The 14,821-nt window shown below is 36.1% G+C and overlaps 1 protein-coding gene across 1 annotated transcript in view; it reads left to right on the plus strand.

Annotated features, from left to right (window-relative positions):
• Positions 1-1,077: 1,077 nt before the first annotated feature.
• The window catches only part of CDK17 (cyclin dependent kinase 17), a gene marked incomplete at both ends in the record, with an annotated part of 51,238 nt that continues 37,494 nt past the window's right edge, over positions 1,078-14,821 (plus strand). The window contains 2 exons of the mRNA XM_079549480.1: positions 1,078-1,195; positions 14,097-14,261. Of these exons, the coding sequence (XP_079405606.1) occupies positions 1,078-1,195; positions 14,097-14,261 (283 nt within the window). The remainder of the gene's footprint in view (positions 1,196-14,096; positions 14,262-14,821) is intronic.

A 14,821-nucleotide genomic window follows, 5' to 3' on the forward strand; every position in this document is an offset into this window, starting at 1 on the left:
TCATATTCACAATTTGTTATTCAATGTAGATATTTAGAGTGCTGCTTTTCTTGTATTTCTCTATTTGGAGGTGGATATCGAGGAGAATCTGGTTTTCTATTTTTCTATGTGAATTACGGATTTAGGAGTGTGAAGAGGCTGATAGAAGCAGGACAAAATACATGAGCAGCTCAACAACCAAAGTACATTGTGCTTGTGTGTGTCTTGGAGGCTCTGAACAGATGAAGGAGCTGCTCAGAAGTAACATCTAGGGCGAGCCGTCCATATGGGGAAATGAAAGGCAGCAGTGTGCTAACTGCAGCACACCATGTGTTTGTCCTTACGTGACAAAGTTCACTTACCAGTTTAGACTTGTGGCGACCTGTTTATCTGCCTATTCTTTCGATATTATTGCTTCTTTGTTTGCTTACCCCTTCCCACAGAGAAAGCGCCTCCTGCTTTGTTCTCAGTTTATTCCTGTTGCCTGGTTGGAGAGAGGCATCCATTCGAGATGTTGTTATCAGGCCTTGGCTGTCAACTTGGGAATTTGGGAATTGTTTTTGTGTTTTAAGAGTCCTAATGTTGTCTTCCTCCTCATTTGGCGAAAAGGGCAAAATAGAGAGGTCAGTAGCCTGTCATCCTTAAACAAATGGGCTGAAAGGGATAGAAGGTTCCAACGTCACTGTCTCCTGCAGCTTTGGAGAGAGACTGCAGCAGGGGTGCAGTAAAGTAGGTAACAAGAATGTCATCAAGTTTTCAAATAACTGCTATTTTTATTATTGTAAAATTAAGTACTGTTTGAATCAACTGTTGTGGTTTTTCTTAAGCAGTGATTCTTACTTTCTCTAAAATAAATCAAAATAGCAGAAGTGTATGTCTCATTGCAAAACAATGTCTTGACATTCTTCTTCAGACCAGCGGAGAAACCTTGGTCTAAGGATGGTGAATGTTTTGTGGATAACTTGCATAGTGACTATAATTTCTGTGCTTCTTTCTTCATTTTGATGTAAGTTACTTTGTTTTCTGATTAAATAATTTTGTTCTTGCTTTTTAATCTTTCTTTTTAGGCTTCCTTAAGCCAGCCATAATATTGATAGAATGAAAAAGTTTAAGAGGAGACTTTCCTTAACCTTGCGTGGAAGTCAGACCATTGATGAGTCGCTGTCTGAGCTAGCAGAGCAAATGACAATTGAAGAAAACAGCAGCAAAGATAATGGTAAGCTTGTCTTTCACTGAAATGTAAGAGTTTTGATCAGATCTCACATGAGGGAGTGATGTTGAGTTTTATTAAAGGATTCATAGTTGCATGGACATCTTTGTCAAGCTGTTCTTCTAATTTACCTTACAGTTGACTAGTCTGGTTCTTGTAACAGGCTGATACCTTGTCACATACTGGTTTACTTTAATATCAAATTATTATACATATTTGTCAAGAATTACCTAAATTGCTTTTTTAATGTGTTGAGCAGCAAGGATTGTAGATGGTCTAACAGTAAACAAACCCATTATTGTATGAATTTAGTGGGTCTTGCAACAACCTCTTATTGCTACAAATTAAGTTTATTTCCCCAAATTCTGTATTCTGTAATATGTTGATAATAATTGCCTAGGTACTATAAATGTAACTGTTTACCTTATCATTGGTGATGTAGCACGGTAGTCTAACTATTACTCGGAATAAGTACTACTTTTCTGCAGTAGGAAGGCATTTAGAAGTATCAGAGATAACTAGCTTGTCTATGTATTCTTATGCAAGTCTTTGTCTGATCCCATAAGCATATTGGCTGCTGTGAAGTCTGCAGTAGTGATAGTACTGCTTCTGAACCCGCGTTGCAATAATAATGACTAGAGGAGATTTTATTTGCTTTGTTCTGTTTTCTTGGCTGTGGCATTGAAGTCACATTGCATTTTCTGTGCTGGTTAGTATTATTTATTGCTCTACTGACATCTAAGATTTTCTCAAGTATCAAGAGATCTGATTTATTTTTTTTCCCCTCACACCAGTAAATGATTCTTAATATTCCTGTTGAATATTCAGAATTGGCAGGAAGTTTGAACAGAAGTAGAGGCAGTGGAATTTGCCCTGGAGACTTGTAAGCTCCATCCAAGATCTGTTTCATACCAAGCTGAGTTTACCTTTGGCAAAACAAAACAATTCATATTTTTCATTTTTACACTTAATCCTTGGTTTATTCATTGCTGTTGTCTTCATCATAGGCCATGCCTGAGAGTTTTGGAAACTATGTCTGTTATAACTTTTTGTGTTTATTCAGCAGATGTACTCCAAAACTATAATTGTAGTTATTATTTTCTCACTAATGTGTATAAAACACTTTCTGAAACATTCTGAGTAGTTGTCCCTCATGGTTTCATTTGTATTAGCCTTTACTGAAGCATATTTTCTTCAGACCTGTATATACTTCTGATAGGTTGATTCCTTTGTGCAAGTAAATGTTAAGAAATATTACGTTCATGCTGGGAAACTGCATCGTCATCAGCGAGTGTACTGAACTGGGTTGCTGAAGTGATTCGCTTGAAAACTGGATCCAGAAAGTTTCATCTGTGTGACATTCTGGATGCTAGCTCAAGGGAGAGAAGACACAATATAGTTACTGCGTTATAGTAGTACGTAGTTATAGTAGAACATAGTTATAGTTCATGAAGGTGTGAGCTTATGCCATCCTAGACCATGTATTGGCAGTTTTTAATATTTGAGAATTATCTCAACCAGCAACTTAGATGTCTTCTGCATGTTTATCATCAAACCTTGACAAACTTAACTTGTCTGTAGGTATTTTAAATGTTTCTAATTGCAAATGAAGGACTTGGCTTTCAGCGCTCATTTTACTTTGCTTTCCACGTTATTTCATTGGTTCAAAGGAAGCATATATGCTAATGTTGTGTGGTACAATGCTTAGAACTGCAAGATGTTAATGCTATTGTAAAATTCCTTTGGATACATTTAAGTATTGTCGATCCTTTCCAAAGAGGAAGAATAGCAAATAAAATTGCACTGTTGCTATGTTATCTGTAACTCATAACTTTTAATCATTTTACAAAGTTACACCCCCATTTTCTTCTCTGACAGTTTTAGAGTGCTTATATTAGTATCAGTTCAAACTCTGAAATTGCAGAGATGAACAGGATACTATTTGGGGTATTTTTATTTTCCTTTGAAAACTAGAAAGTTGGAAAAATGTTTGCTGCACAATTTAGGAGATCTTGGTTTTCATGCAGATCATAGGAGTCAAGATTTGAACAAATGCTGTCATATATATGTGTGTATATATATATGATATATATACAAATATAATGGGAGAGATTTGCCTCAATCTCTTTATATATGTGTGTGTGTACATACATATATATGTAGTGTATGTGTGTTTATATATATATATATATATATATATATATATATACACACACATATATACACACTATATATATGTATATAGTGTAAAAAAGCCTGTACTGGTTGTAAATATCAAATTGAAACACAAGAGAATGTAGTGTCTTAAAGAACTGCTTATGAGTCGGTAGATACATTAAGATCATGAAAAGTGGATCTTTTGCTGTGGGAGTGCTGATCCCAGAAGATAGAAGAAGCCTTCTATGCCAGGTCAACTTTTTAAAAGAATAAACAGCTCTTTAACTCTATGTACAGAGAAACACAAATGTGGCTAGTTTGCAGGCTCTGGATTTCTTAATAGAACTTTAAAAGCTCTGTCTAGTAAATAAAAGGCAAAGCAATATTTTGAGCTACAGAGAATCAAAGTCAAGGATACAGCCAGTCTTCAGAAAGTTTTATGTGTCTCTTCAGCTATATTTCTTATGCCAAAAAGCAAGGTACTGCCCCAATACTGAAGGCTCTACAGAATTTTCTTCCACTGCTGGTGCGCGGTTTTTTGTTTTGTTTTGTGTTTTTTTTTTAGAATAACCTGTCTTGTCTCTTGTCATTCCCTTCTGATACCATACTCACTGGAACATGTATATTGTTGTACAAGCTAGCTTTTTTCCTTCCTGAAAAAATGTCTGGTTTACCGCACCTTGGGGGCTGCTGAGGCTACATCCGTAAAAATCCACTTAACTGCTGACCTACAATTCACACTCATCCATATGTTTTTTCATAATATTGTTCTATGAAATTTTTATTAGAAAGTTCCAGTTCAGCTTCTGAATGTAGATGACACGCATATCGTACCACGGACCTTTCACCATGGTCCCCTTTTGCAGTAGGCTGTCCTACTCAGCCCACCATCAAACCTGTCCTCTCCTAGAACAATTGCCTCTGATTCCAAATAGCTGCAGCACTCTGTAGACCTACCTTGTCATTAACTCCAGCTTCTGAGTGGGTTGTTTGAAGACTGGTTTAAAAGAACATTACTGCTATGCAGAACAAATCGTCCCATTTGTAGTTCACAAATGTAAAATTAGAAACGTAGCTTTTGATTTCTTTGCAATGCATTGATAGCACAGAGTCAGCTGACCTTTTGTATGCAGTTCCATTTCACACGCAGCCTCCTTCATCGTGTTATGTCAGTACAGTCTCAGCATGCAGCACTTACCCATCAGCAGCAGCAAAATGGGATTTGCACGGATCAATCCACATTGTTCAGTGCAATAGCAATGTCGTAGCACAGAGGTATTGCACTGAACATAGAATAATCAACAGTATTCTTTCTAGAACACCATCAAATTACTTTGTGACCAGAAATCTATATATGATTAAATCTGCCTTACAAATTACATTCATAATAATTGGCTTTTGGGTGAGAAAGCATCACATAATCAGATGCGTAAGCCGTAAAAGTAGATTGACCAATGAAATACCTAATATGAATCTGAAGCCTTACTGTGGGCTGAAACAGAATCTTTTTTTGTGGTCTCTAATGCTTCAACATATAAAACTAACTAGTTGGATTTGCTGTGTATTTTTTAATTCTGTCTTGATTCTAGCACAATAACAATTTGCTGCCTATTTCTTTTAATTCTAGGTTCATTAATATATATTTATTCAGATTAATATTAAAAATACTAAATGGTAATTTGTAGCACATAAGAACTAAATTTGCTTCTGAAATTTTTCCTTGCCAATGTCATACAAATGAAAATTGGCCAGAAGTAACATCCAAATCATGCATATTTAGAGCTCAATTAAGTGTAAAATTTATGCAAATGCTTTAAATACATATGAGTATGCTCTCCAATGAAAGTGAAAAATGGGGCTGTATTGTCTAAAATTATAAAATGCATTATTATAAGCTCTTAAGATTAATTATAAGATATATTCATAAATACATCCATAGCTCATGTTAATATGTAAGTAACAATTCAGTTGAAATGCCGCTATATAATGCCAACTTGTTCTTTATGTATATGTATACATACCTGCTAAAATAAAACAAAGGAGGTTCTGATATAATTGACTTCCTGAATATCATAGAGTAACATTTATCTCCATTTAATCTGCTTTAGCTCAGTGATATGATCATAGGATACAGTTTCACAAACACTTCCATAATTTTTTTGTAATTTTACAGGTGTGAGTAATAATGGAAGGATCAGCTACAGTAAAGTGCGTAAGTGTTTCTTAGGTTTAAGGCATTAATGACTAGTTTCTGCTCTGAGAAAAAGAATCAATGTTTGTAAAAACTGACACATTGCAGTACTGTTGTAGAGCACCCAAATCTTTACGTAGCTGTCATCATTTCATATCATCTTCAGTACAGCTGAGAAGTTCCCATCTGGTGTGTGTGATTCCTTGCATGTAAGGAAAACAGTGTATTGCAATGTATTTTCAAAACAGTTTGCTTGAGTTGAAAATATGAGCACAAAAATACTTCCCAGTAATAAATCAGTACATTTTTTTTTGTTCGTTTTGGAGGAAAGAATCAATATAAGCATCTCAAGTGGGGGAGGGGGGGAACACCAAAGTGATAGAGCTCATTCTAGAGCTACAGATTACTGCGAATAACTGGGAGTTGTCACGGCTAAATTCTGAACCACAAACTCTTCCTTACACTATTCTGACAGTGGTTTTATTTTATCTGTATCTACCCTTTTGTGCTGTTGCATACATCAGTTTTTGTTACTACTGATCAGTATGTTTTTCACATCTCACATATGCCACACAGCGTAGTGTTCTTTCCTCCCTTCTGTTTTCATCTGCTTCATCCCACAAAACCTGGAGGCTCAGTTCATACGTGGAAGTGCATATAAGTAGAAATCAGCAGGAACATTGAGTACCTGAAAGCATGCTTCAGAGACCTGTAGACTTGGGGGTTTTTGTCCACTCATCTCTTCCTTCACAACTGGAGAACAGGTTTGGCATAAGAATGTGGTGTGTGGATGCAGAAGTGGACTCTGTGTATATATGGCACATTTCTGCTAGCGTAGCCTCACTGATGAATATGTAGAAATTTCTCCTTAAATGGCATTCAGATGGATTTGTGGAGTATGGAAAAATGAAATGAATGTGTGGTGGTTGTTTTTTTCCTGAAAGTAGGACAAGTAGGCAACTAGATCCTCTCTTTCCTGATTTGTTTGGCAGTGTGGCCTCACAGGTATTTGTGTTGGGAGCTACAGGGAGGGTAGCTGTGTGTGGGGAGGCAAGAACGGAGGCAAGGGATGCTTTTATCTTGACTGAGTGCTGACATGTTGATTTAAATTGTACCTGAAACAGAGTGTGAGGGATTTCTTGTTATGTGATGCCTTCTGGAACTGTGTTTTAAAGGGAAGATTAGTGCTTGTGATAGGTCATGCACATATGGTAGGAAGGTGCAGTGCTACCATGCTTGTGTTCAAATTCTGGTAGCCACAAGTATTTTCTCGAGAAGTGTTTTTTAAACAAAAAGAAAGAAATCTGAAAAGGCAAATTTTCAGCTTTGATTATCTTTTCATTTTATTGTGATCTCCTTCATCTAGACTGAAGGCAAAAACTTATTGTACATAAATTCACCTTTTAAATACTTTTTCTTGTGTATTTTAGGTACATTATTTATGATCTTATTTTTGCCTTGTATCTTGTGCTCTGTTGTTTTTGTGGTTTAAAAAAGTCCATGGTAAAATTGACCATTTTCATGGCAAAATGTAAAAATAAAAGCAAACAGGATCCTTATGTGCCATTTTATTATTTATTAAGGTACTTTATCTTCATTTCCAGGAGAAACTCAAAGGCTAGCCTTCTGTCAGCATTAGAAAACATTTCAAAAGTTTTATATTTTTTTGCCACATATCTTCCAAGCGACGAAACTTGCTCTAAGCTTGACTTCTGTAATCAAATGGATTAACTTTGAGCAATGGGAGGAATCCTTGTAGAGTTATGCTTAGTTTGTGATGTTGTTATAGTCACATTTGAAGCTTTCGTTTTATTATTTAAAGAATAAATACGGTTTTGATTATTTTTGAGTGACTATTCTATTTTTAGAGCTCTCTAATGTTTTCCTAATTATCACATAACGGAGTCTGTAGAATCAGTCCCATAAAATAATGCGTAAGTTTACATGAGTTTTTACACTGCTCTACGAGAGTGCAGATAACAGGAAATGTACAGCTACTTCAAGTTATCTAAATACTTCTGTAACAGCCATCACCTGCAATCAGCTAATTTTACTAAGTGAGTCTGACAACCTTCCAGCAGTATAATTAAGTATTGAATCATACAGTGTACCAGCTCTACAATGTCAGAAATTCACGTGCTTACATTCCAGGCTTATTTTCTTCAGAAAAGCAGTTTATTCGTAATATTTCATATTGTGAGTCTTAAAAATAGGTCACTATTGCCAACAAATACATAAAAATTGTGTGGTCATTAATACAGAATACATTCAGATCAGTTAAATGAACATGTACTAGATAATGCTGAAATATAATTCAGGTATACAGCAGTAGCAGTTACGACTTTGAATTAGTTGGTAATATTTTTTAAAGGTTGTGGTAGATCAGGCTTCATGAAAGCAGAGCTGTCTAGAGATTGAAAATATCATTTCGCTTTTGTAGAGTTCTGATGCTTCTCTGCTCTTTATTAAAATGGGAAGGAAAAGAAAAAACCAACAAAGAAAAGAACCTAGAAATTTTCTGGGACAAGGGTAAGGTCAAGGTGGGTGGAAAAGAATGCGTATTGTCCTACAAAAACCAGTAGCTGATTCTCAGGGCGTTTAGTGAGCCCTTGCTGTAGTTGAGCCAATCCCGAGTCAGGCTCCACAGCTAAAAGTGACGAGTGAGGTTCTGCCTTCTCCCCTGTGTTAGCTAGCACTGTGATGGCCTAGTTCAGAAGCCTAAATCAAAGTTATTCTTCTGTTTGCCAGAGGAGGATCTAGGACAATCTTTTCGGTAGCATCAGTGAATTGTGTCATGCTCGCTGTCACATAAGTTTATCTTTACTTACAATACGGAGCACACCTGGGTTCATTCCTCAGTATAAACCAAATTCAGAGGTCAGAGGTCCTCGAGTCTGGGTTTCCAGCATCTAACTTATTTTTATTAGCAGAAACTCCAATTGTTTACTTTATTCGTATGTAATTAAAATATATGTTTATTCATTAGTATGTTTTTTATCTCCAGAATGGAGAGCAGTTACTGAATAATGCATTTTCCTGTAGACTAATTCAGCTCTATTGGTGATGCCTGATTTAATGAGAAGATGTCATCGTATATGACAGGTGATTTTGATTCTTTATTAAAGCTAGCTGAAGAAAATATTCCAAAACTTAGACAGCGGAATATGAAAGCCAGCCTGGTCTTTCAGTCACACAATAGAGATACTCATGGGACATGAAAAAAATAAAAAGAGACAGTTGAATATCTGCTATTAGATATTCATAAAATGTATTTTAAAATGCATTTACATTCCTAATGAAAACACTTTCCTTCTTTAATCCACGAACTGAGTGACATGTGACAGTGGCTGAGGTCTTGCACAGAAAAATGCCAAGCAATTTGCAGTCTCTCTGGAGCTCAGATTAAATAAATCCAGTTAAATAAATCCAGCACAGGAAAGAAAGAAGTGGTACAGCCCTTTGTTAAGACAGATGGATAACAAGAAGAAAAATTGAGGTTTTATTGAAAAAATACTGAATTTGAGAGTAATTTCAGGGCAGAATTTGTGGTTTCTTTAAATTACAGTTAAAGGAAAAAGATGAGACATCTTTATAGCCTCATAAAATAGTTGGTTTTAATTAATTCCTTGGATGGCGTTCTTGATTATATAGTCTATTGTTCTACTCTACACTGGCAATGCTCATCATTATGAGCATAAATTTATATTGCTTTGTAATTAAAAATTTTGAACAACTTGAGTTATTTTCTGTTCTCAGATGTTTGTTAGCACTTACGTAATTTCAAATGTAGCAAGACAGCAGTACCTTTCTGGGTACTGCATGTTCTTAAAATATATGCATGTGCTCTACAGCAAGTCAGCTGCGTGGTTTAGCAGCTCTCAAAACATCAGTAAGCCAGACTGCTGGTGTGTGGAAGAGTATTTACTTTTGATCGTGCTGTTGTAGTTGATTTGTGCTGTGCCAGTAGTAACAGAAGTTTGAGTGATAGGATGCAAGCAGTACGACAGAAATAATCCAAATTGCATAAAACTGCTCAGCGTAAACCAAACTTGAAAATCAAGTAGTACAATAATATATAGACATTGCGTTGCCCAATTTTTAACTGAGAGACTTTCTGAGATGAACACCTAACGCAATAGCATGCATATGGCTTTATAAAAAAATTGTGTGTGTATAAATACAAATATGCTATTACATATTTATATGTAGATATATGAATGCACATATTGTACATATATTTTATATATATGTTTTCCAAAAGCAGCTACACTCATGTTTCAAGAAGTATTATTGAGGATGATTCAGTTAACTTTGTTCTCATTTAAATAAAATGTTTGCATGATTAGTGTAATGTACAGGTAGTACATTTCTTAATGAAATGAAATTTATTAAGAAATTTAAGAGTTGAACTGAATTTTGTCATTGCTTCTTGAAAACTAGCTGAAACTGGAGTGATTTTGTGACCAGAATACGAAGAGAATATAGTACTTACTGAGAAAACATGATTCAAAAAGAACTACTTAGCTGTCTCTGTTTCAGCTTGCTTTTCACATTAGGAGGTTTATCAGTTTGGAATTAAAGTTTAGAGAGTCAAGTAAGGAAAGAGTGCTAGAGATGATTACTTGGGCCTATGCAGGAATGGCTGTGGCAGGAGGACAGCTGCACCCTCACAGCTGTACCCTTGCAGCAGAGGTCATGCTGTGTGAGGATGGACGGAGTTGTGGATTGCTGTCCTCTAGCCTCTGAAGGTGATGTTTGAGGAAGAGTTTGAGATTAAGCTTCCCGAACCAGGCGTGTTTCTGTGTGCTTAGTAATGTTGAGAAGGTCTCAGTCTCCCCTGGTGTCTTGTAAGCCTTGGTACTCGTCACATCCTGTGTGGTGAGGAGTTTCCAGAGACGTGTTGTGGTGAAGAACCACTTCCGTGTGTTTTACATCAGCTTTTGCAGAGGCCTGCTCTTGTGCTGGAGAAGGTGGGTACAGCTGATGAAGTTGCTTTCCGACGAGTCTGAAGGTTGTGCCACGTGTTCTCCAGTTGTCACTTTTTGAGGAGGAGGAGTCCTAGGCTGCACAAGCATTCACACAGCAACTGTTTTCCACCTTTGGTCATCCTTGTTGTTGTTCTGAGAGCCCTCTCTTTATAGTTTAAATTTATTTGAGAGCGTATGATACTCAGAGTGCAATAGATCCGCACATTTTCATGGCGATTTTTATTCTGTTTCTCTACTCCCTTATTATTTTGATTATTCAGAATATTAAACCGACAGTGCTGTGAAAATTTCTCCTACCAGAAATTCATGTCAGCTAAGCCTCTGGGGAGTTACTGAGTTACATTTATTGAGTACAGTGATGCTAACTTAAGGAATATGAGTTTTATATAGTGAAGCACTTTTTTAAAGACAAACCAAACCTATAACCACAGCGATAAAGTTATATGAGGCAGTTTATAAATGTGTGTAATAAAAGCATATAACTTTTACAGACAGTTTTGTCTCATCTAATTCAAAAAGAATCAGTTACACTAAATTCTCACCATAAAAGCTGCAGTGTTACCCTTGAAATGTAATGATTCAAAATATTAATAGCTGTACAAAAAATGAATTATCAGAGTAGGTGAAATTTAGTATTACCTTATGATCTTTGTGACTGTTGGAGAAAGCTAATACGTTTTTTGAAAGCACTTCCTTTAAGTGCTGGTATCTTAAAAATATGCAAAATTATAAGTAACAGTCTTGTAAATTAATTTCCAGCAAGACTTTGCTGATCATTTTCAGTATTTATTCCAGTTCTTACATGTTACTGTCAATTTTGTGTGGAGGAAGCAGCACACAGTGGTGAATTCACATGGACATTATTCTAGATTTGACATCATACCACAATGCAGATTACACTACATATGTTATCTGTAACAAAATACTTATCATACTGCAAATATTTGTTATACCTTTGTAAGAAGAAAACTCCATATGATCCTTCCTTTTTCCTAAATTAATGTTGTTGGGACTGTAAAAACAAACAAACAAACAAAAACTAACCAAAATCTTGTAATTAGGTACTATTAATGCTTTTTTTAGTCATGATAATACTAATAGTTCATTTCATTGTTTGAGGGTAGTTACATCTGGCCTACCACATGACTTAAATTAATTTTGCTAAATTTTATAGCGGGCTCCATGGTTTAGAACAGTACTACATTATTGCACAGAAAGATAATAGTTGTCTATGATGAGAAACGTTATTTCTGTATAATTTGCAGTTTGTTAGTTTTATCTTCAAGCAGAGTTTATCATCAAGCAGAGTTTTTATATGTTAGGATGCTAGCTTTGTTTTAAACTGGCAGATATACGCAAAGTTACCAGTGCCATGACAAAAGCACATTGTTGATATAAACATATCACGTTCATCACACTTTCATGCTTGTAATGAGCATAAAACTTAATCTCTACTTAACGTGTGGTGTATTTGTAAATTCTGACCTTTTTTGGAGCTCACTTGTGCTCCATGGTTCCTGCAGATTAATTTTAGTACAAGTAAACAAAACCGTAATATACAGTGGAGATTACTGACTCTGCACATACGTGAATGCAAATGTAGTCTGCATGCGTGGGTACACTGCAACGTGATTAATGATAGCAGAATCATCAGTGAATGCAAATGTAGTGATGCTGGTTGCGATTTGACAAGACTGAGATGATGCACTGTCTTGCTTGTACACATTTTTGCCTCCAGTCATGTAGCCGTGCCCCTTCCTTGTCACTCCTTCAGTACTTTCTGGGTCCTTCATGAGGTGCATCCTAGCGTCTTACCTTTCTCCATGTAATGAGAAACTCCATTGTTTTGATGCAAAGTTTACACTTCTGTGTGTAAGACGTGCTGAATGTCCTTTCAAATTTTCTGACTGAAGCCTTTATTTGTTTGGTTTCCTGCAGCAGCTGGGTTAAAGCTGTTTTTGTCTTAATGTATTATTCATGTTATATGCAAACATTTCTTGCATAATTTTTTCTCAAAGTCGCTGGCCTTTTTGTCTGTACTTTAGTCTCTTCCTTCAGACCAATCTTGGTAATTATCTGCAAGGTTTTTGTACATGTGTGGCAGTTGTGAGGGAGGGATGGAACTCCCTTCAAAGTCCCATTTTAATTGCTTAGGTTGTGAATTATTTGTTGTTGTGTTCCTTCCTCATTGAAATTCTGCTTGCTATAAAATTCTGTCTCCTAGCTATATGTTGCTTATTTTGGAAGGAAAAAGAAGGCCTGTGTGTACAGATATAAGTCACGCTGATAAAATAGCATCTCAGGTTGCTCCTTGTCACAGCAGTGGCCCCAGAAGCACCTGGGAGGCTCTGCACAGCAGCAGTCACCTGCAGTTGCTCTATGCAGGGTTGCTGGCTTTTCTGTTCTCCAGGTAACACCAAACCAGCTGTTTATGTAATGGTGGCAAGAATCAAATGGTAGAAAAATAAAATCGTTTGAATCTGAAGTGTCCTTTTGACACATTTAGTCTCAAATTCTTTGTTTTTGAGCATTTCCCTATGCTTGTAGGTAGCTTCCTTTCCCCTGTGCACTTTTTCTGTAGTGACAGTGTTAAGATCTTGTATGAGTGGCTTCATTTAGTGGCTGATGGGTCTGGTTTTGTGACCAGGCAATGTGAGTTGCTTTCTGTTCTGCTTCTTGCTGGAGTAGGAAAGCCTCCCTGTTTTTAGAGGAGACCTTTTCAGATCCTGAGCCATCCTTTGCATCCAGTTCACGTGTGCCATCAGGATACTGGGAGAACATGAACATTTGATTTGTGTGTGCATTTGTGTATCAGATTTTAAAAATTTCTCCTGTTACCTCTCTTCTAGAAAGTGTAATTATCAGTAATTATAATAAAAAGACATCTTACAATCCTGGTTTTGAGTCTGGGTGCAGTGGGCTGTTAAAGACATAATCCAAGAAAGCCAAAATAACTGTTTTAATACTTAAATGATGTCAGAATAACAAATAACCTTAATTATGGCATAACCCCCTGTGGTGTGTGTATGGACAGGTATTTTTCTTTCCAAGGACTTCCAGTAACAAAAAACCTCACTACGAGTGACTCTCAAGAGTATTGAGAGCGTGAGTATTTCTAAAGGCTTGCTGTTGAATTTGCTTATCACGAGAGTTGATCTAACAGCTGGTTTATTTAAATTGTGGTGAAGATGAGACATTGTGCAATCAAACAATTAATTCAGAAGAAAAAAAAAAAAAAAACAAATATTAAAGGCTACTTCCTGCTCTTATTTACATGTTCAGACTTTTATGTTCCGATTGTTTACTGATCCTGTATAGAATGACAGAATTTAATAGATGAAATTTGGGAAACATTTAATGCCATGTTTAGTATTAATCTGTTAATAGAGAAATGGCTGTAGTGTTGTGGTCTACTGTTAGTATGAACAACAGTCTTACCAGAATGATGATTTCCTGTCTAGTAACTGTTTTTTTTCTTTTTTTGTTTTTTTTTTCTGTTTTTCCTTCTGGCACGTTCCTGACACTCCTACTTGCTTGTGGGAATGAATGTTTTGATCCTTGTGAATTCTAGAGCCTATTGTGAAGAATGGCAGGCCTCCAACGTCTCACAGTATGCACTCATTTCTCCACCAATACACAGGATCTTTCAAGAAGCCCCCTTTACGAAGACCACATAGCGTCATAGGGGGCAGCCTCGGCTCTTTCATGGCAATGCCCAGAAATGGGAGCAGACTAGGTAATTTACTACATCGTTTGCTTACATTCTTTTTCTTTTTTTTTTTTTCCTGTGGAAAAATAATGTCTGTATTGATTCTTAGCAAGGGACACAGTTATTCTAATGCTTTAATAAATCTCAGGGAATGCTTTTTTTTTTTTTTTTCTGGGGTTGCTGGGAAAACTTAAGGTACTGAATATGCCAAAGAATTTTAGAAAGAGAGCAATTAAAAGAATCCATGAATTTTTGACAAGTTACAAAGTTACAAAAGCTGCAAAGTACTCTTAATACTTTACCAGGAAACTTGTGTCCAGCTCAGTTAAAAGCATTGGTGAGAACTATAACTGAATATATAAAAATGGAAGATAATCCCTGTATCTGGAATTGAAAAATGTGATGCATTACTTAGACCTTTCAATAATACAAGAAAAAAAATGTTTTTCAATGATAAAATAAGGCTAATCAACAATAACTGTCTTTTGTTGGTGTCTTGTGCTATATTTGTGGGGCAGATGAGTTACAAATATGTTTTGTTCTCTTTCAATTAGTCATATTGCTGCCTTCAGTCACCGTTAATGTTT

Source organism: Tetrao urogallus, assembly GCF_951394365.1.
Source record: "Tetrao urogallus genome assembly, chromosome: 1".
Taxonomy (NCBI): domain Eukaryota; kingdom Metazoa; phylum Chordata; class Aves; order Galliformes; family Phasianidae; genus Tetrao; species Tetrao urogallus.